The 13,365-nt window shown below is 43.8% G+C and overlaps 3 protein-coding genes across 4 annotated transcripts; 2 read left to right on the forward strand and 1 right to left on the reverse strand.

The window, feature by feature from the left end:
- The first annotated feature begins 149 nt into the window (after positions 1–149).
- LOC116237265 (scale keratin-like) lies at positions 150–1,774 on the forward strand. Its single transcript, XM_031606312.2, has 2 exons — positions 150–292; positions 1,046–1,774. Exon 2 carries the CDS (start codon positions 1,066–1,068, stop codon positions 1,459–1,461), a length of 396 nt encoding a protein of 131 aa, XP_031462172.2. The 5' UTR covers positions 150–292; positions 1,046–1,065; the 3' UTR covers positions 1,462–1,774.
- Positions 1,775–5,141: 3,367 nt separating this feature from the next.
- On the reverse strand, positions 5,142–11,833 carry LOC116237264 (feather keratin B-4-like). 2 transcript variants are annotated; one of them, XM_090126899.1, is made up of 2 exons: positions 11,727–11,833; positions 5,142–5,921 (listed from the first exon to the last, which is right to left on the reverse strand). In XM_090126899.1, exon 2 carries the CDS (start codon positions 5,898–5,900, stop codon positions 5,544–5,546), a length of 357 nt encoding a protein of 118 aa, XP_089983025.1. In that variant the 5' UTR covers positions 5,901–5,921; positions 11,727–11,833; the 3' UTR covers positions 5,142–5,543. The 2 variants fall into 2 exon arrangements, with proteins under 2 accessions (XP_089983025.1, XP_031462171.1); XM_031606311.2 differs by lacking the exon at positions 11,727–11,833 and adding an exon at positions 6,679–6,793.
- Positions 9,966–10,664, forward strand: LOC149914394 (feather keratin 3-like). Its single transcript, XM_090127119.1, has 2 exons — positions 9,966–9,986; positions 10,178–10,664. The coding sequence occupies exon 2, from the start codon at positions 10,198–10,200 to the stop codon at positions 10,513–10,515; it is 318 nt and encodes a 105-aa protein (XP_089983245.1). The 5' UTR covers positions 9,966–9,986; positions 10,178–10,197; the 3' UTR covers positions 10,516–10,664.
- Positions 11,834–13,365: the final 1,532 nt, after the last annotated feature.

The raw sequence follows: 13,365 nt of genomic DNA on the forward strand, positions 1-13,365 counted from the left end.
TGGAATGATACCAGCACTGCAGCCGGTCAATTAAACATTGAGATGAAAGAGTGCTGGGAGCTGGAATGTGCCTACCACGCTACTCAGAGATTTAGGGTGATTTTGCAAACAGCAAAGCAAAAACAATTTCGTCATTTTGGGAAGTTCGGTGTGCTTCAGATTGGGGCTGCTTTATGATTATGACCTCATGTGTGCAGTGCCTCAGACCCCCCCAGGCACTGGGGAGAACTGTATAAAAGGAGACCTGTGCAGTCCAGTTCCAACTCCTCCTGCAGATTCTCCTCCATATCAGGTGAGATTTTGTCTTTCTCTTCTCTCTCCCTTCATCTTTTATTTTATTATTTGCAAGGTGGCAAGTTTTAGGGTCAAGACCAGGGCTTGGGGCATTGAATTCTGTTATTCCTATTTTGCTATTCCCATCCTGCGAGCAGATTGAAAATATCAGATGGCAGAAGCTTCAAAATGCAAAGTTCTCTTGCAGCACTTCAGTTAATACCTAAACCATGTCTGAATACAAAGCTGTTTGAGAAGCCAGCTGAGTAAAGAGCATTATACACATAGAAATCTTATTGCAAAATAATCCTAACTTGTGTTTATCTGACAAAGAAAATCAGCTCTTTACATTTTCCAACTTACTCCACGCTCTGTAGAAAAAATGTTATGCCAAGAAATATTGGACAGAAATATTTCATAGGGTATCTATATTTAACATTGCAAGTATATGAATCATGAGTTCAAGTTCATCTTGGGCTCTAATTCTTTAGGGTTTTACCAGGGGGATTACAGAGATGAAAGAATGTAGAGTTGAAAGAGAACATTGGGAGTGAATTATCCCCAAGAGCATAAAACTAAACAAAAAAAAAACAGAAAAGGAGCATGATACCTGCAATTAGAGCAGTTGTGTGTGCACAAGAAACTCTTTAAGCAGTGTCACCGATTTTGCCTGTGCATCAGCCCCTCTTTGCGTTGCTCCCCAACACCCCAGCAACAAACGCTGTGCTCCAGCACACCTCGTGCTCTGTGTTCACTCAGCCCTCTCTTTCAGAATCACCTCTCTGCCGAGCCATGTCCTGTTACGACTTGTGTCCCACCACCAGCAGCATCGCCTGCCCACAGCCCATTGCCAACAGCTGCAATGATGTCTGCGTCCGGCAATGCCCCGACTCAACAGCCCTCATCCAGCCACCGCCCGTCGTCGTCACCTTCCCCGGCCCCATCCTCAGTTCCTTCCCCCAGCAAGCTGTGGTGGGATCCTCTGGAGCACCCGCCTTTGGGGGCTCCCTGGGGCTGGGGGGCCTCTATGGCGCCAGGAGCTCTTATGGCATCGGGAGCTCCTTGGGATACGGAGCGCAGTACGGCTATGGGAGCTCAGCCCTCTCCACGCTCGGCAGTGGGTTCTGCAGCCCCTTCTCCTCTCGTCGCTACAGCCGGATCCTAAGGGGCAGCTGTGGGCCCTGCTAAGGGCAGAAGGGCAGGGGAATCTCACATGAAGGCCCAAGCAGAGCAATGAGGACGGGGCTTGGTGCACCAGCAGGCCGGTTTCGACTTAGCATTTCTGGTCTTTCATCTGCTTTGTGTTTTTCCGTCAGTTTCTGGGTTGATGTTCACTCTTATCACCTGTTCCAGCTGTCCCAGTTACGTTACATGCAACGTAAGCATCACTCCTAATGGCATCTTCACCAGGAGCTGCACAGCTACTGAGAACAAAACCATCTGAGGACAGCAGTCTCTCATCTGTGTGCAGGACATTTGTTGAACATTCTCAGGAACTGTCTGGAAGCAGTTGGTTGTTTTTTGTTTTTTTTTTTCACATTCTGTGATATCTTGCTTTGCAAACAAAGGCATTTCTTTCTCATTAAAGTTTTGTTGCATCACACAGCAGCCTCCTGGTTTCCTTTCCAAAGTGTTCTCCCACGGGCAGACCCAAGCTGGTAATTGAGAACTGCTCCTATGAAACACTCCAGCGCAGAGTGAAGATACACAGTGTCACAACTGTTTCTATAATTACACCCCTGAGGAAGAGCTTTCCATCCTCTGGAGGCACAAGAGGTTTAAAGTAACGTTGTATCTTAACTCAGGTTATGCAAACGTGATTGCAGTGGGGCCCCAGTGAGCATTCAGAGGGATAATTGTAGGTTTCCATGTTGAGCTCAAGGTGAGAAAAATGCCACTGAGGTGTTGCCCAGCAGAGGTCTTTCCAAATGTAAATGTGCAACAAAAAAAATTAATCCATCAGATGCTCAACCTGTAGCACTGCCATTGCTCAAAAATCCCCAGTACCCCACGTTCCTTCTTGTGGTCTTTCTGCCCCAGTGAGAAAGAAATAATCGCTGTCCCCTTGAAGAAATAACTGTTGTTCAGTATCAGAAGCAGCAGACAGAGCTTTAAACTGCTGGTAATACACCGGGTCAAATTGTAATGAAGCTGCAAATGAGGCATGCTTGGTGCTATGCAAACAAAGAATAAAGCCAAACCCTGCCCTCAGGTGCTTTCAGAGCAAGCAGACACAAGCAGAGCATGAGCAGCACTGCTCTTTCTCTGCCCCCCTCTCCCCCTCTCCACCCCTTGCCTTCCCCACCCCCCCCCCCCCCCCTTTCGGATAGACATCTTTGTTGCAGAGATTGAAGGCTGTGCTTTCTGTACCGAGAAAAAAATTAGACAACATAGGAATTGCCTGGCAAAGCACAGGACTGAAATCTCTGCAGTGTCCCCATCAGACAGTGGGTTTATGGTCTCTGGTTCGAACTTTCTATACTACTGCTTTACCCTTCATTTCCACTCCCCTCTCCTTTAGGAAAGAGGAAAACAGCAGCAGATAAGGAGCACAGAGTGGAGCATTCCTGTCTGGTATACGCTGGGATGGGGAGAATTTCTATAATGTCAGTTCCCATCTCAAAACTCAGATTTGCCTGTCACTTAAGTTGCTGTTCTGGCTGCAGGGTATGAGTACATTATGATGATGTTTAAGATAGAAAATATTCTGATTACATTTTTTAAAAGATAGAACTGAAAATGAGATCATTAAACTGACACATTTCCATGGCTGCTTTCTTATTTTAGATGAAAGAGACATACATGACAGAGGAAACTCAGGAGACTCAAGACATGACTTATTGTGGAGTTCGTCTTATAAGTAAAAGGGGAGAAAAAAAAAATTGTTTCTTCAGGTTTCTCTGATAGGTTATGGAATCATAGAGTCATAGAATGGCTTGGGTTGGAAGGGACCCCAAGGATCATCAAGTTCCAATCCTCTGACATAGGCAGGGCCACAACATCCAGATCTGCTACTAGCCCAGGTTGCCCAAGGCCACATACAGCCTGGTCTTGAACACCTCCAGGGATGGATCACTCCATTTAAAACATCTGAATCTTTTGAGTTCAGATTCTCCAATTGCAAAAATAGCAAAAGGGTGACTGTAAGGAGGCCACTAATTGCTCTGGGATTAAAGTCCTGGAGGAAGCTGGCACCCAGCAGGGCACATTTCTGTCCTGCTGCTCTGTGCCACTGCACCTATGGGACATCAACCGGCAGTGAGAGTCTGAATGTGTGAAAAACCATTAGGCTTGAATAGGGAGTAGATACATAGTGAATCCATCTATTCAAATCAGACACGAGAGGCTTAGCTCCCACGAGTATCTGCCTTGAAGTGTGATGTAGTGCGGAGGAGTATTTATGGACTGTGTTTACAACATCTTCATGAATCAACTTCTAATTGCACCACCTTTGCCGATCGTGTTACCTTGTTCTGGGGTGGGAAAACATGTAGATGAGAGTGCAGTGACCTCTATAGTTCAAAGTGAAAGTTGCTGCAAGTTCAACATAGAGGTGCAGCAAGATGGGCTTAGAAGAGGGTTTGTGCGTAATGAAAATAATCCTATGGAAAAAAGCATCATTTGTAGATATGAATGGCATAGGGATATGATTTGAAAATGTCTGAGCTTGTTGCCATGGTTCTCTGCATACCTATGCAAATGAATGGTGGTTGCTTTTTTTTTTCTTTTTTTTTTTGGACAGCATCCTTGTGATAGAGTAATCATCCAGAACACAAGAACCTCAGACACATCCTAACAAGAGAGAGTTGCTGCCTGGCCATCAATCTGCAGCATCTCACTCCAGCCTGTTTTACAACTGAAGTCACACCTCTAGTCTCTTTGAAGTTATTGCCACATGCTTCATCCTGCCCAAATAAATTTCTCCAGCATGACTCTAGGCTTTACCTGGAATTAGTCTGATGGAGCAAGGTGAGATTTGTCACCACACTGCATTTCACACAGGAAACAGAATTGCTGAGCAATGTCTGACCTCTGGTCCATTGGAGCCCAGTTTGGAACTGCGACCACAGGAGCTGCTGGGAGGAGGTGAGTGCCTCCCAGTGTTCTCCTCCTCCTTGTTCCGTGCAAGCAGGATGCCACCAGAGGATGACAGCTCTGCAAAACACAGCTATTAAAAACTGACAGCCTGGAACCCTATTGCTGTTCAACAAAGGGAAGTGCTGAACGTGCCCAGAATCTACATCCATCTATGAGTAGGTTGGAATTGATGTGCAAGCCTGATATGGAAAATATTAGTTGAATTATGTGTGTAGGGAAGACTTAAGAATTATTCCCCTATTTGCTTTAACTGGGACTGCCAAGAATTTAGAGGTACTAATGGGCAAATCCAAGAATTCATAGCATTTTGGCAAGGGCTTGCCACCCAGTTTAAGGCTCCTGTTGGCGATTCCAAGGAAAGTGTTACGTACTATTTTTAAACAATGGAAAACGTCATAAAACCAACATAAGGTATATAATTAAGTCAGAGCCTTGGGCAAGCAGTGAGACAGGAAAGATCTTCAAAATCACTTGCATATGTAACTTTCTTTGCTGGCACGTAGCTAACACACATCGTAACCTCTCCTTTCCTGGAGGAAATTTCAAAGTTGGTTGTACGAGTTACAAAACATGTTTATTTAGCATAGAATACTGTTGTGCAAAAGGCACTCCATATGGTACCTCTTGTTAAAGGACCTGGTCACTTACCAGCTTGAGGTGCTGAAGGAACGCAGACATACAGCTGCCTACAAAGGTTGATACTCAACAAGAGTGGTATATAAATAAAGAATGGGGACCAAAAACAAGACAAATACACTGAGTTTTGATGCAGAAAAATTTAATGAGAGAATAAGCAGCAGAAGATAGATGGAAAACAAAAAAATACAGGTGATACATTGTCAGGTTCTCATTAAAGACTGAAGACAAAGAATTGTTTTAAGTCTGTGCATTCCACACACATTACTCTTTAAGAGCAAGGGAAGATTTACACAATCCTGCCCAGCTTTCAACAAGTAAAGATCTTTGATATAACTAGGATGTTACTGTATGGAGTCACTGGAGAAAATAATCAGAGTACTAAACTAAATCATTAGCCTGACACCTGCATGCAAGTGTGGTATTGAGAGATGTACAATTCATGCCCCAGGAAAACCACACCACCACCAGAGTTTGCAGAAGTCCATCTTCCTCTGTGTTGGGTGATGGCTCCTTTTCCTTTATTCGTTGTGCATTTAACACGGTCTGCAGCTCCCAGCACCATAACCACCATACCCATAGGAGGAAAAGGACCTCCCATATTTGTACAGGCCTCTAGAGCCATAGGAGCCCATGGAACCCTGAGAGCTCCCGTATCCAAACGAGCTCCCAATGCCGGCTGGTGCTGAGCTGCCCACGATGCTCTCCTGAGGGCAGGAGCTGAGGATAGGGCCTGGGAAGGTGATGACCACAGGTGGGGGGTAGACAACAGCACGGGAGTCCCCACAGGAGGTGACACAGGGCTGGCTGCAGGCATCAGCGTAGGGCTGTGGGCAGGTCACCTCGCAGGGCGGCAGGCAGCGGGAGCTGATCATCTCTCTGTAGCAAGACATCGTCCAGAAATGGAGATGGATCTGAAACACAATGCCAGGGCAAGAAAAGGATGGAAGATCAGTATGTAGGAATGTCCTTGGTGGGTTCTGCATAGCCTGCGATTGTGGCTGCGACTACATAAGTCATTGCTTTTCCAGCTTTAAGGAAGAGGGAATTGAGGCTCAGAAACGAATGTTGCGCAGAGCCATTTAGTGAAGTAACAGGAGGGACAGGGGTAAATGTGGGCAAGCTTATTGTCAGAGATGGCATTATTCCCAAATCCTGTAGGCATTCCTTGCAGCTCCCTTCAAATTCTACTCTAAATTGTGGAAACTTAAAAAAATGAACTGAAGAACAGTAGCAAAGACCTGACTGTAACAACAACATAACACGATGCCTGACAGGTTTCCAGTTAACTCAGAAATAATTGCAAAGAATGAGACAAAACATTATGGCTGGAAGTATATTTCTTGCTCAGTTTTAGAGCCAGAGTTCATTTGTTATGGTAGTCAATGTATACAAAAGAAGGTAAATTCCTAAAGGAGGAATGGTCAAGCTGCAGGACACAGGAATTCACTACATTTCACTATAACTAAATTCACTTACTCTAAACCTTAAACTACTCTGAATACCCTGTTCTTGCCCATTTACAGCCTGCTACTACCTGGAACACAGTCCTCACCAAAAGAAAGCTTCAAATATTTTAATCATTTCTAAAAATCATAGCTCTGTGCCAGTTCAAGTCCAACACTGCTGTAGAAATAGCATAAAAACAGAAGGAAAAAGGCTCAGACTTACCCCTCCTCAGCACAGAGAAGCAATGAGAGTCAGTTGTTGTAGCCCAGCACTGTGAGTGCTTTTATGTTCTTTCTTGGGCAATCGGGAGGATGTGAGACATTCCTCACACATGACGTCCTAATGCATTATCAAACAGAAATTCACTCCACCTGTAACTGCCCCAGATAATGCAATTATTTTGCTCAGTGACAGTGATTGGCTATTAAGCTCTTGTCATTGTTACCATGGCAGAAAAAAACCTTATGAATGCTTTCCTCATGAAGCTTCAAGCTCTAAATTCCTTGCAGGTATATATGCATCTTTTTTCCTCTTGTTCTGGAATGATTTTTTTTCCCCTATTTCTCTGAACTCCTCATAGAGCAAAGTTTGCTCGGAAATTTATCCATAAACACAGTACCTGGGATGCCACTTTTCCAAATTATCACTCAGTAAGGGGCCATTGTGCAACTGATCGCATCATACCCACGTGAATTATTTCCTATGAATTACATGAGACACATTAGGCTCTATAGTCACCTTCCGCGACAGCTTAATGGGTTTAGAGGTGGGAAACATTTGTTACAGTCCTCCTGGCCAAGAAACAAACACAAATCATCCGTCCTACTTCAAGCTCTGATAGCATAAAGTGATATGTAAATGCTATCCATGGATAATAGGGACCATGGACAATGGGAAATTTTTGTTCAGCTTTCATCATCATGGACTCCATGGGGTCATTACTGAAGATCTCAGAGCCAAACCATGCATCACCCTGCAAAAACCTGAGGCTGAAATCTTTAAGTGCGGTTGCAGCTGATGCAGAGAGATTCGCTACTTATTTCGGCAGCTCTACTGTGCTGATCCAGTACCCTGCCTTCAGTTCTCCAGTTATTTACCAATAAAATTATTTTCAGTATCATCTACACATTGATGTAATGCTACTAATTCTTGTTTCTGTCCTCAAGGTGGTGTGTTCTCCAACTCAAAAATCCATCTCTTTCATGGCAGTTTGAGGTTGAATCCTTGATTTTGAGTAACCTTGTGACTCCTCTTCCAAACACAGTTTTTGTTCCAGTTCACCCCCTGCATTTGGTAACTGTTATCAGTACAAATGATGCTGTGCAGGTGACCCTTGCAAAAGGCTGGGGAGCGTCTCTCAGGGCTGCCCTGGGGCTTCCCTGTCAATTCCTAGCAGTGCCTACGGACACCTTTGAAGTTACTGGTAGTGAAAGACTCACACAAACAAGAGACACAAATAGAAAAAAAGGGAGGAAGGAGGAAGTAGCATGTTTTGGGAAAATGACCCACCCGGACTCTTCTTGCTGCCTCAACCACACCTGGTTTCACTTGGTTTGGAGATGGGTGATGACAGCCATGGTGCTACTTGCAAATGAATCATACAGTTCTTGGAGATGCAGCCCTCTCCGAAGCATCCTGCCCTCCAGAAAGGGCAGAGGAAACTGCATAGGAGAATCTATCGATACTGCTGACACTCCAAAGTTGTTCTTCTGACTCACAGTGTTTACAGTGGCAGCCCCACGCTTCAAGTTTTTTATTTTAAAAAACAGGGTCTAGAGTCCCATCTTAATGCTTTTCCCTTATATGCGTTTTGCTGGTCTGAAAAACTCAGCCATTACTGTCAGTGCAAATGCATTATAAAACAATATCCAGAGAGAGTTCATCGAGAAGCAAATTTAGCACAGAATAGTTTTGCATATACTCCTTGTACGTCAATTGACAATACCACAAACGTGGATTCTTTGCATGTGAACTATCAAAGACATTCCCCAAATTAGTGTAAAAAAACCTTTTTATATTAAAAAAATTGTTTAACATCATCAAAAAAGACATTCAGGTGTACCTGCAAACCTTTCATGAATTGATTTCAGATTATTTCTTTAAGAGAATGGTGGAGAATTCTTCCCAGCTGGTTCAGAGGACCACCACAATCAACAACAATTGGACAACCGAAATCCTAACCCAGGCCATGACGCCAAAACATTTCTGCATGATTCTTCCAAGCCCATGGAATCATCCATCCATGAGTGCATCCCATATAGAGTGGGTGGAATTTGTCTCGCTTGGTGACAGCACACCCAAGTTGCAATGGCATGTCTACTACACCCTAGGAGGAGTCAACTAACAGCACCCATCAACTAACAGCACCCAAGTGGATGAGACACCTCAAAGAGAAGAGAATGCAATGGAAAAGGAGTCATTGCCAAGGAGGAGGACTGAGCAGGACTTTCTGCTTGAGAACAAGTAATTCTCAGTGCTTCAAAAACAACACGTATGCCTTGCCATGACTATAGTTTAAGCCAAAAATGTGACTGCTGTTGTTGTGGCCAAGTTAAACTGTGGCTGGAATGGCCACAAAACCTAACTGACCGCAGGATAAATATCCATGGTGTTAAGGCAGGACTCAGCACTGCGCTCTTGTGGCTTCACTGAGAGTGACTTGAGCGGAGCGAACTCGTGTCTGAGCTGACAAACCTGGAACACACAGGCTGCACATCACTCCTCACTCTCTTAATGACTTCCACAATATTACTCAGCTCAGGGTTTCCTCAGCATTCTTCCTTCGAAGAAGTCATCCAATGGGCATCCCTCCATTTATCTGTTTGTGGTTTGGTTTTGTTTCTCTTTAGAGTCATTAAAGATGCTCTATCAGAAAGGTTTTTTTTTTATTCTCCCATTGTATTCGTGACTGTATTTTAGCTCTGGATACCTTATTACCTTATTAGGGACCACTATCACATTTTCACTGGCAATGTCAAGAGATACAGAAGACTTTTCCTCTTGCTTTTCTTCATGCAGACCAGCTATGATGCATTGGATCTCTGAGAACACTGCAAGCATCCACTGACCTCCCACCTGTAATCTAAGCCCTGCAGCGCTTCACCTCAACGTCAGCAGGAATTAAAGAGAAGAAAATCAGCCCACAGAGCATTGCATTACTTATGATTCTAAAGAGTGCTTGGCACACACTGGCTAAAGCGGAGTATTTGCATAAATAGTTTTCCAACAGTTTCAGAACATCAGAAAGGAAAAATAATAATAATAATAATCTGTGTTTCAGGAAGTGAAGTGGCTTCAAAAATCTAAGGAACAAACAAGAGGGTGTTGGGAGAAACTGATAATTGTTAAGACAAAGACTGAATAAAGCAATCATAGAAGCCTGGGGAGTGACACGCACCGCTGTGTTTTGCAACAAAATGAACTCGAAATGATGTCTCATTTCCCGCAGGCAACACAGGATAGTATATAATGGCTCTGGGCTCAGAAGTCCTCAAACCACAGCAATTCACTTCTCCTCCTCATTGAGACAGGTAAGTTTGATTCCTTAACCTCCTTTGTGCTCTTTAGAATTAAGGTTCATGCTACCTCAGCCCATAGCTTTGCAGGAAAGCTGTGCAGAACCTGAGGGAGGGGATGGAAGAACGGCATGGGGGCTGAGCAGGGTGGACCCTACGATGGATTGTGGGTGCTAGGAGGATTCATCTCCTCCACTGTGTTGCAGGTTTGCCTCCCACCCTAAAGATGTCCTTCTGGAGCCAGCAGCTCAGCTCCCGCTGCCTGCCGCCCTGTGAGGTGACCTGCCCACAGCCCTACGCTGATGCCTGCAGCCAGCCCTGTGTCACCTCCTGCGGGGACTCCCGTGCTGTTGTCTACCCCCCACCTGTGGTCATCACCTTCCCAGGCCCCATCCTCAGCTCCTGCCCTCAGGAGAGCATCGTGGGCAGCTCAGCCCCGCTGGGGCTGGACCAGCCCAGGGGCCTGCAGGGCTCCACCATCTACGGAGGTTCCTTCTTCCAGCAGGGCAGAAGCCAGCGCTACAGGGACTGCAGGCCCTGCTAAGCACTGCTAAAAATGTGCAGGGGTAGAGGAACAGCGAGAAACCAACAGCAGGAGCTGGAGGTATAGCAGAGCTGAGGGTCACCCCAAAGCCCTGCTTGCCTACAGCTGCCAGCTGTTCCCTTGAGCTCCGTGGGAACCACCGGTTTATGGAACTTCTCTTCTGCCTGCCTTCTTCTTACAATCTTTTTGGCTTTTAAGTCATATTACTCAAAAATGCATCTTTTCCACTCTTAGAAATTCAAGTCTTCTTTACGCAAAGCGTTCCTCAATGTCAAAGTAATAAAAGCTAGCATTATTGAAACCAATCTACATGTGTTTATGTTCTTTGGGGTCCATGTGTTATTTCTTCAATAGTATTTTTATTACCATATGTCTCATGCTCTGGTGTTTAATGGGAAAGATCCACAGATGGGATCCTGCACTGAGACTCATCCAACCCATCTGAGCCTTAGCTGTACACCTTCAGTGCCTGTTCACATTTGAGGCAGATTATTAAACTGTCCCTTTTTTGACACATCCATGTCCATCCAGCAGTGCTTCCTTTGTTTTGCTGAAGATGAATAGATCTTTGCTCCCAACAAAGATTTAAGAATGCCTTCAAATACCATTCAGATTGGCTGTCTCTGTTTTGGAGTAATGCAGCTTCAGAAAACCAACTGAACCCAACCACCCTCTTATCTCAAAGATTAAGGAGATGAATACTATGCTCTCATCAGCAGTGTTTACGCAGTGCCTAGGGATCCATTCATCATGTAACTCTCCTTACAACATGCCAGGCTTGACTGCGTGCATGATTTAATCTTTACAAGAAACCACATGTGAGAAAACTGCCCAGCCTTTGGTTAAAAGCATCAAGACCATTGTGGAATACTAAATATCCACTCTAAAACTATTTCAATAGCTCATCCTTACTTCCCCTGCCTTTTTAATCAGAGCCATCCCAATTCCACATAGCAGAGAAATAGAGAGTGGATATTAGCTTATGCTAAGTCTAGGTGGCATAAAGAAATAAAGAGGAAATATTGCCAGGTGCATAGCAACAGAGACAACTTTACAGTGACAAAATATTATCCACAGTTGAAACCTAAGCCTAAAATAAAGGAAATTTGAGTCCTCGGTACTTTTCCAGTGCACAACATGGTGTTATGATGTGAAATACCAACGGACAGCCATGAAACCATGGCACCAGCTCCTTGAGATCATAAAGTTACCTCAGCTGGGACTGCAAACAACCAAGAGTAGATATCATTCCCTCCTTCAGCTTCTGTGCAAAGGAGCGCCTCAGTAGAAACCTCAGAGAGAATTCAACACGGTCACCTTTCACAAAGTAGCTTAGATAACCACAAGAAGAGTACCTTAAAGTGAAAGAAGCATAGAGAACTCCCAATAAATAGGGAGTGACCCAGCAGTGCTTAAGGACCATCTGGAAACCATAAACAGTTGTTGAGGTGTAAATTGAGAGCAATTAGCTAAGTAACCTCACAGCTGTTACATTACTACAGTGTTATTATTATTATATTAAATCCATTTAAAAGAGTATTGCGTAGTAACTTGCTCATTCAAGATCAGAACTGTTCAAGTTTACTGTCTTAAGGATAAGTGCAATTAAATTAAATGCGTGATGTAAAGTGTTTGCTGAATGCAAACTGTGCTCCATGTTGTGATGAGGGTCCTTAATGAGCTGCTGCCTTCTGCTGACTATCCTGTGCTCTCTTATTATGCTTCCTCCATGTATTGTGTCTGAGCATGAAAATCACTGTGTGCCTCTTTTCATTTCCCTGCATTATTTTTTGACATCGTTAAGTCCTGGCAGTGCAAAGTTTAAAGCAAGAACACAGCATCATCCAAAACCTGGGAAGAAAACTCTCTAACACCAGTGCAGTGTCAGAAAGCAGCATTCCTTTATTCCTCTCAATTCATACCAGCTGATGTGACAAACAAGCACACAATCTTAGAGTTCAGATTCTACATTTGAACAGTTAAGTAACATATGCAGTACATTGGTATACATATTCATTCTTTTCCAAGAACTCATTAATATTTGCCAGTAATATCCCTCTAGACCTGTGCATTCTAGGGTGGTCGTATTCTGCTTACTTTATCCCCATTTTTCCACCATCAGCTTCATTGCTGATGCTTTCAGCTGACCTTTCGCTGTTTTTCCCCAGTTTGGCAAATGTCCATTTCTCATTAGGCCATAATGAGTGACTTCCAAAACAATATATGTGAAATCCAAGGAAAACATCCTTGCACTTTGTGAAATTATTATGACTCTAGTGCTTCTTGAGCAGAATTGAGAAAAGTGAAGGTTGTTCATCCACCAAGCAAAGTTGAAATGGAAAACTTTAGAATTAGCACTCATTGATTCCTTTTACTAGACTAATATACTAGTCTAATATACTTTTACTAATTTTTACTAATATACTAGTACTAATATACTTTTTCCTATGGCTGAGCAAACCAGTATATATATCAGTAGCATGGGAAAACTTGCTATACTGAAGAGTAACGTAATGCTTTTGGTCATTTAAGGTCTCTCCTCCCCTCTCGCGTGGAGCTTAACCAGGATGGAAACACCAACACTCTGAAAAGGAGATTGTCTCTACCAAGTTGACTTGAAAATCAGATAGAAAAGAAAACAAGAATGCAAATATCATAATGCAAAGTGACTTTTTAATAGGAGATAGCACAGGGAAGTTTACAGTTGAAAAAACATGTTCATACAGAAAACAGAAATTGAGGCTATAACAAGCAAGGCTGCTTCTTCAGGAATCTTCATTTCAAGCACAGTGTTCTCTTCTTCTTCTGCAGCTTTAAGTCTGATGAGGCAGTCCAGTTTTCATCCCTTAA

This window comes from Phasianus colchicus, chromosome 30, assembly GCF_987193195.1.
Source record: "Phasianus colchicus chromosome 30, bPhaCol1.hap1.1, whole genome shotgun sequence".
In the NCBI taxonomy this organism is placed as follows: Eukaryota; Metazoa; Chordata; class Aves; order Galliformes; family Phasianidae; genus Phasianus; species Phasianus colchicus.

What these genes read in the sequence shown, in the direction of transcription:
- LOC149914394 (XM_090127119.1), top strand. Translation starts at nt 10,198, where the DNA reads ATGTCCTTCTGGAGCCAGCAGCTCAGCTCCCGCTGCCTGCCGCCCTGT.
- LOC116237264 (XM_090126899.1), bottom strand. Translation starts at nt 5,900, where the DNA reads ATGTCTTGCTACAGAGAGATGATCAGCTCCCGCTGCCTGCCGCCCTGC.
- LOC116237265 (XM_031606312.2), top strand. Translation starts at nt 1,066, where the DNA reads ATGTCCTGTTACGACTTGTGTCCCACCACCAGCAGCATCGCCTGCCCA.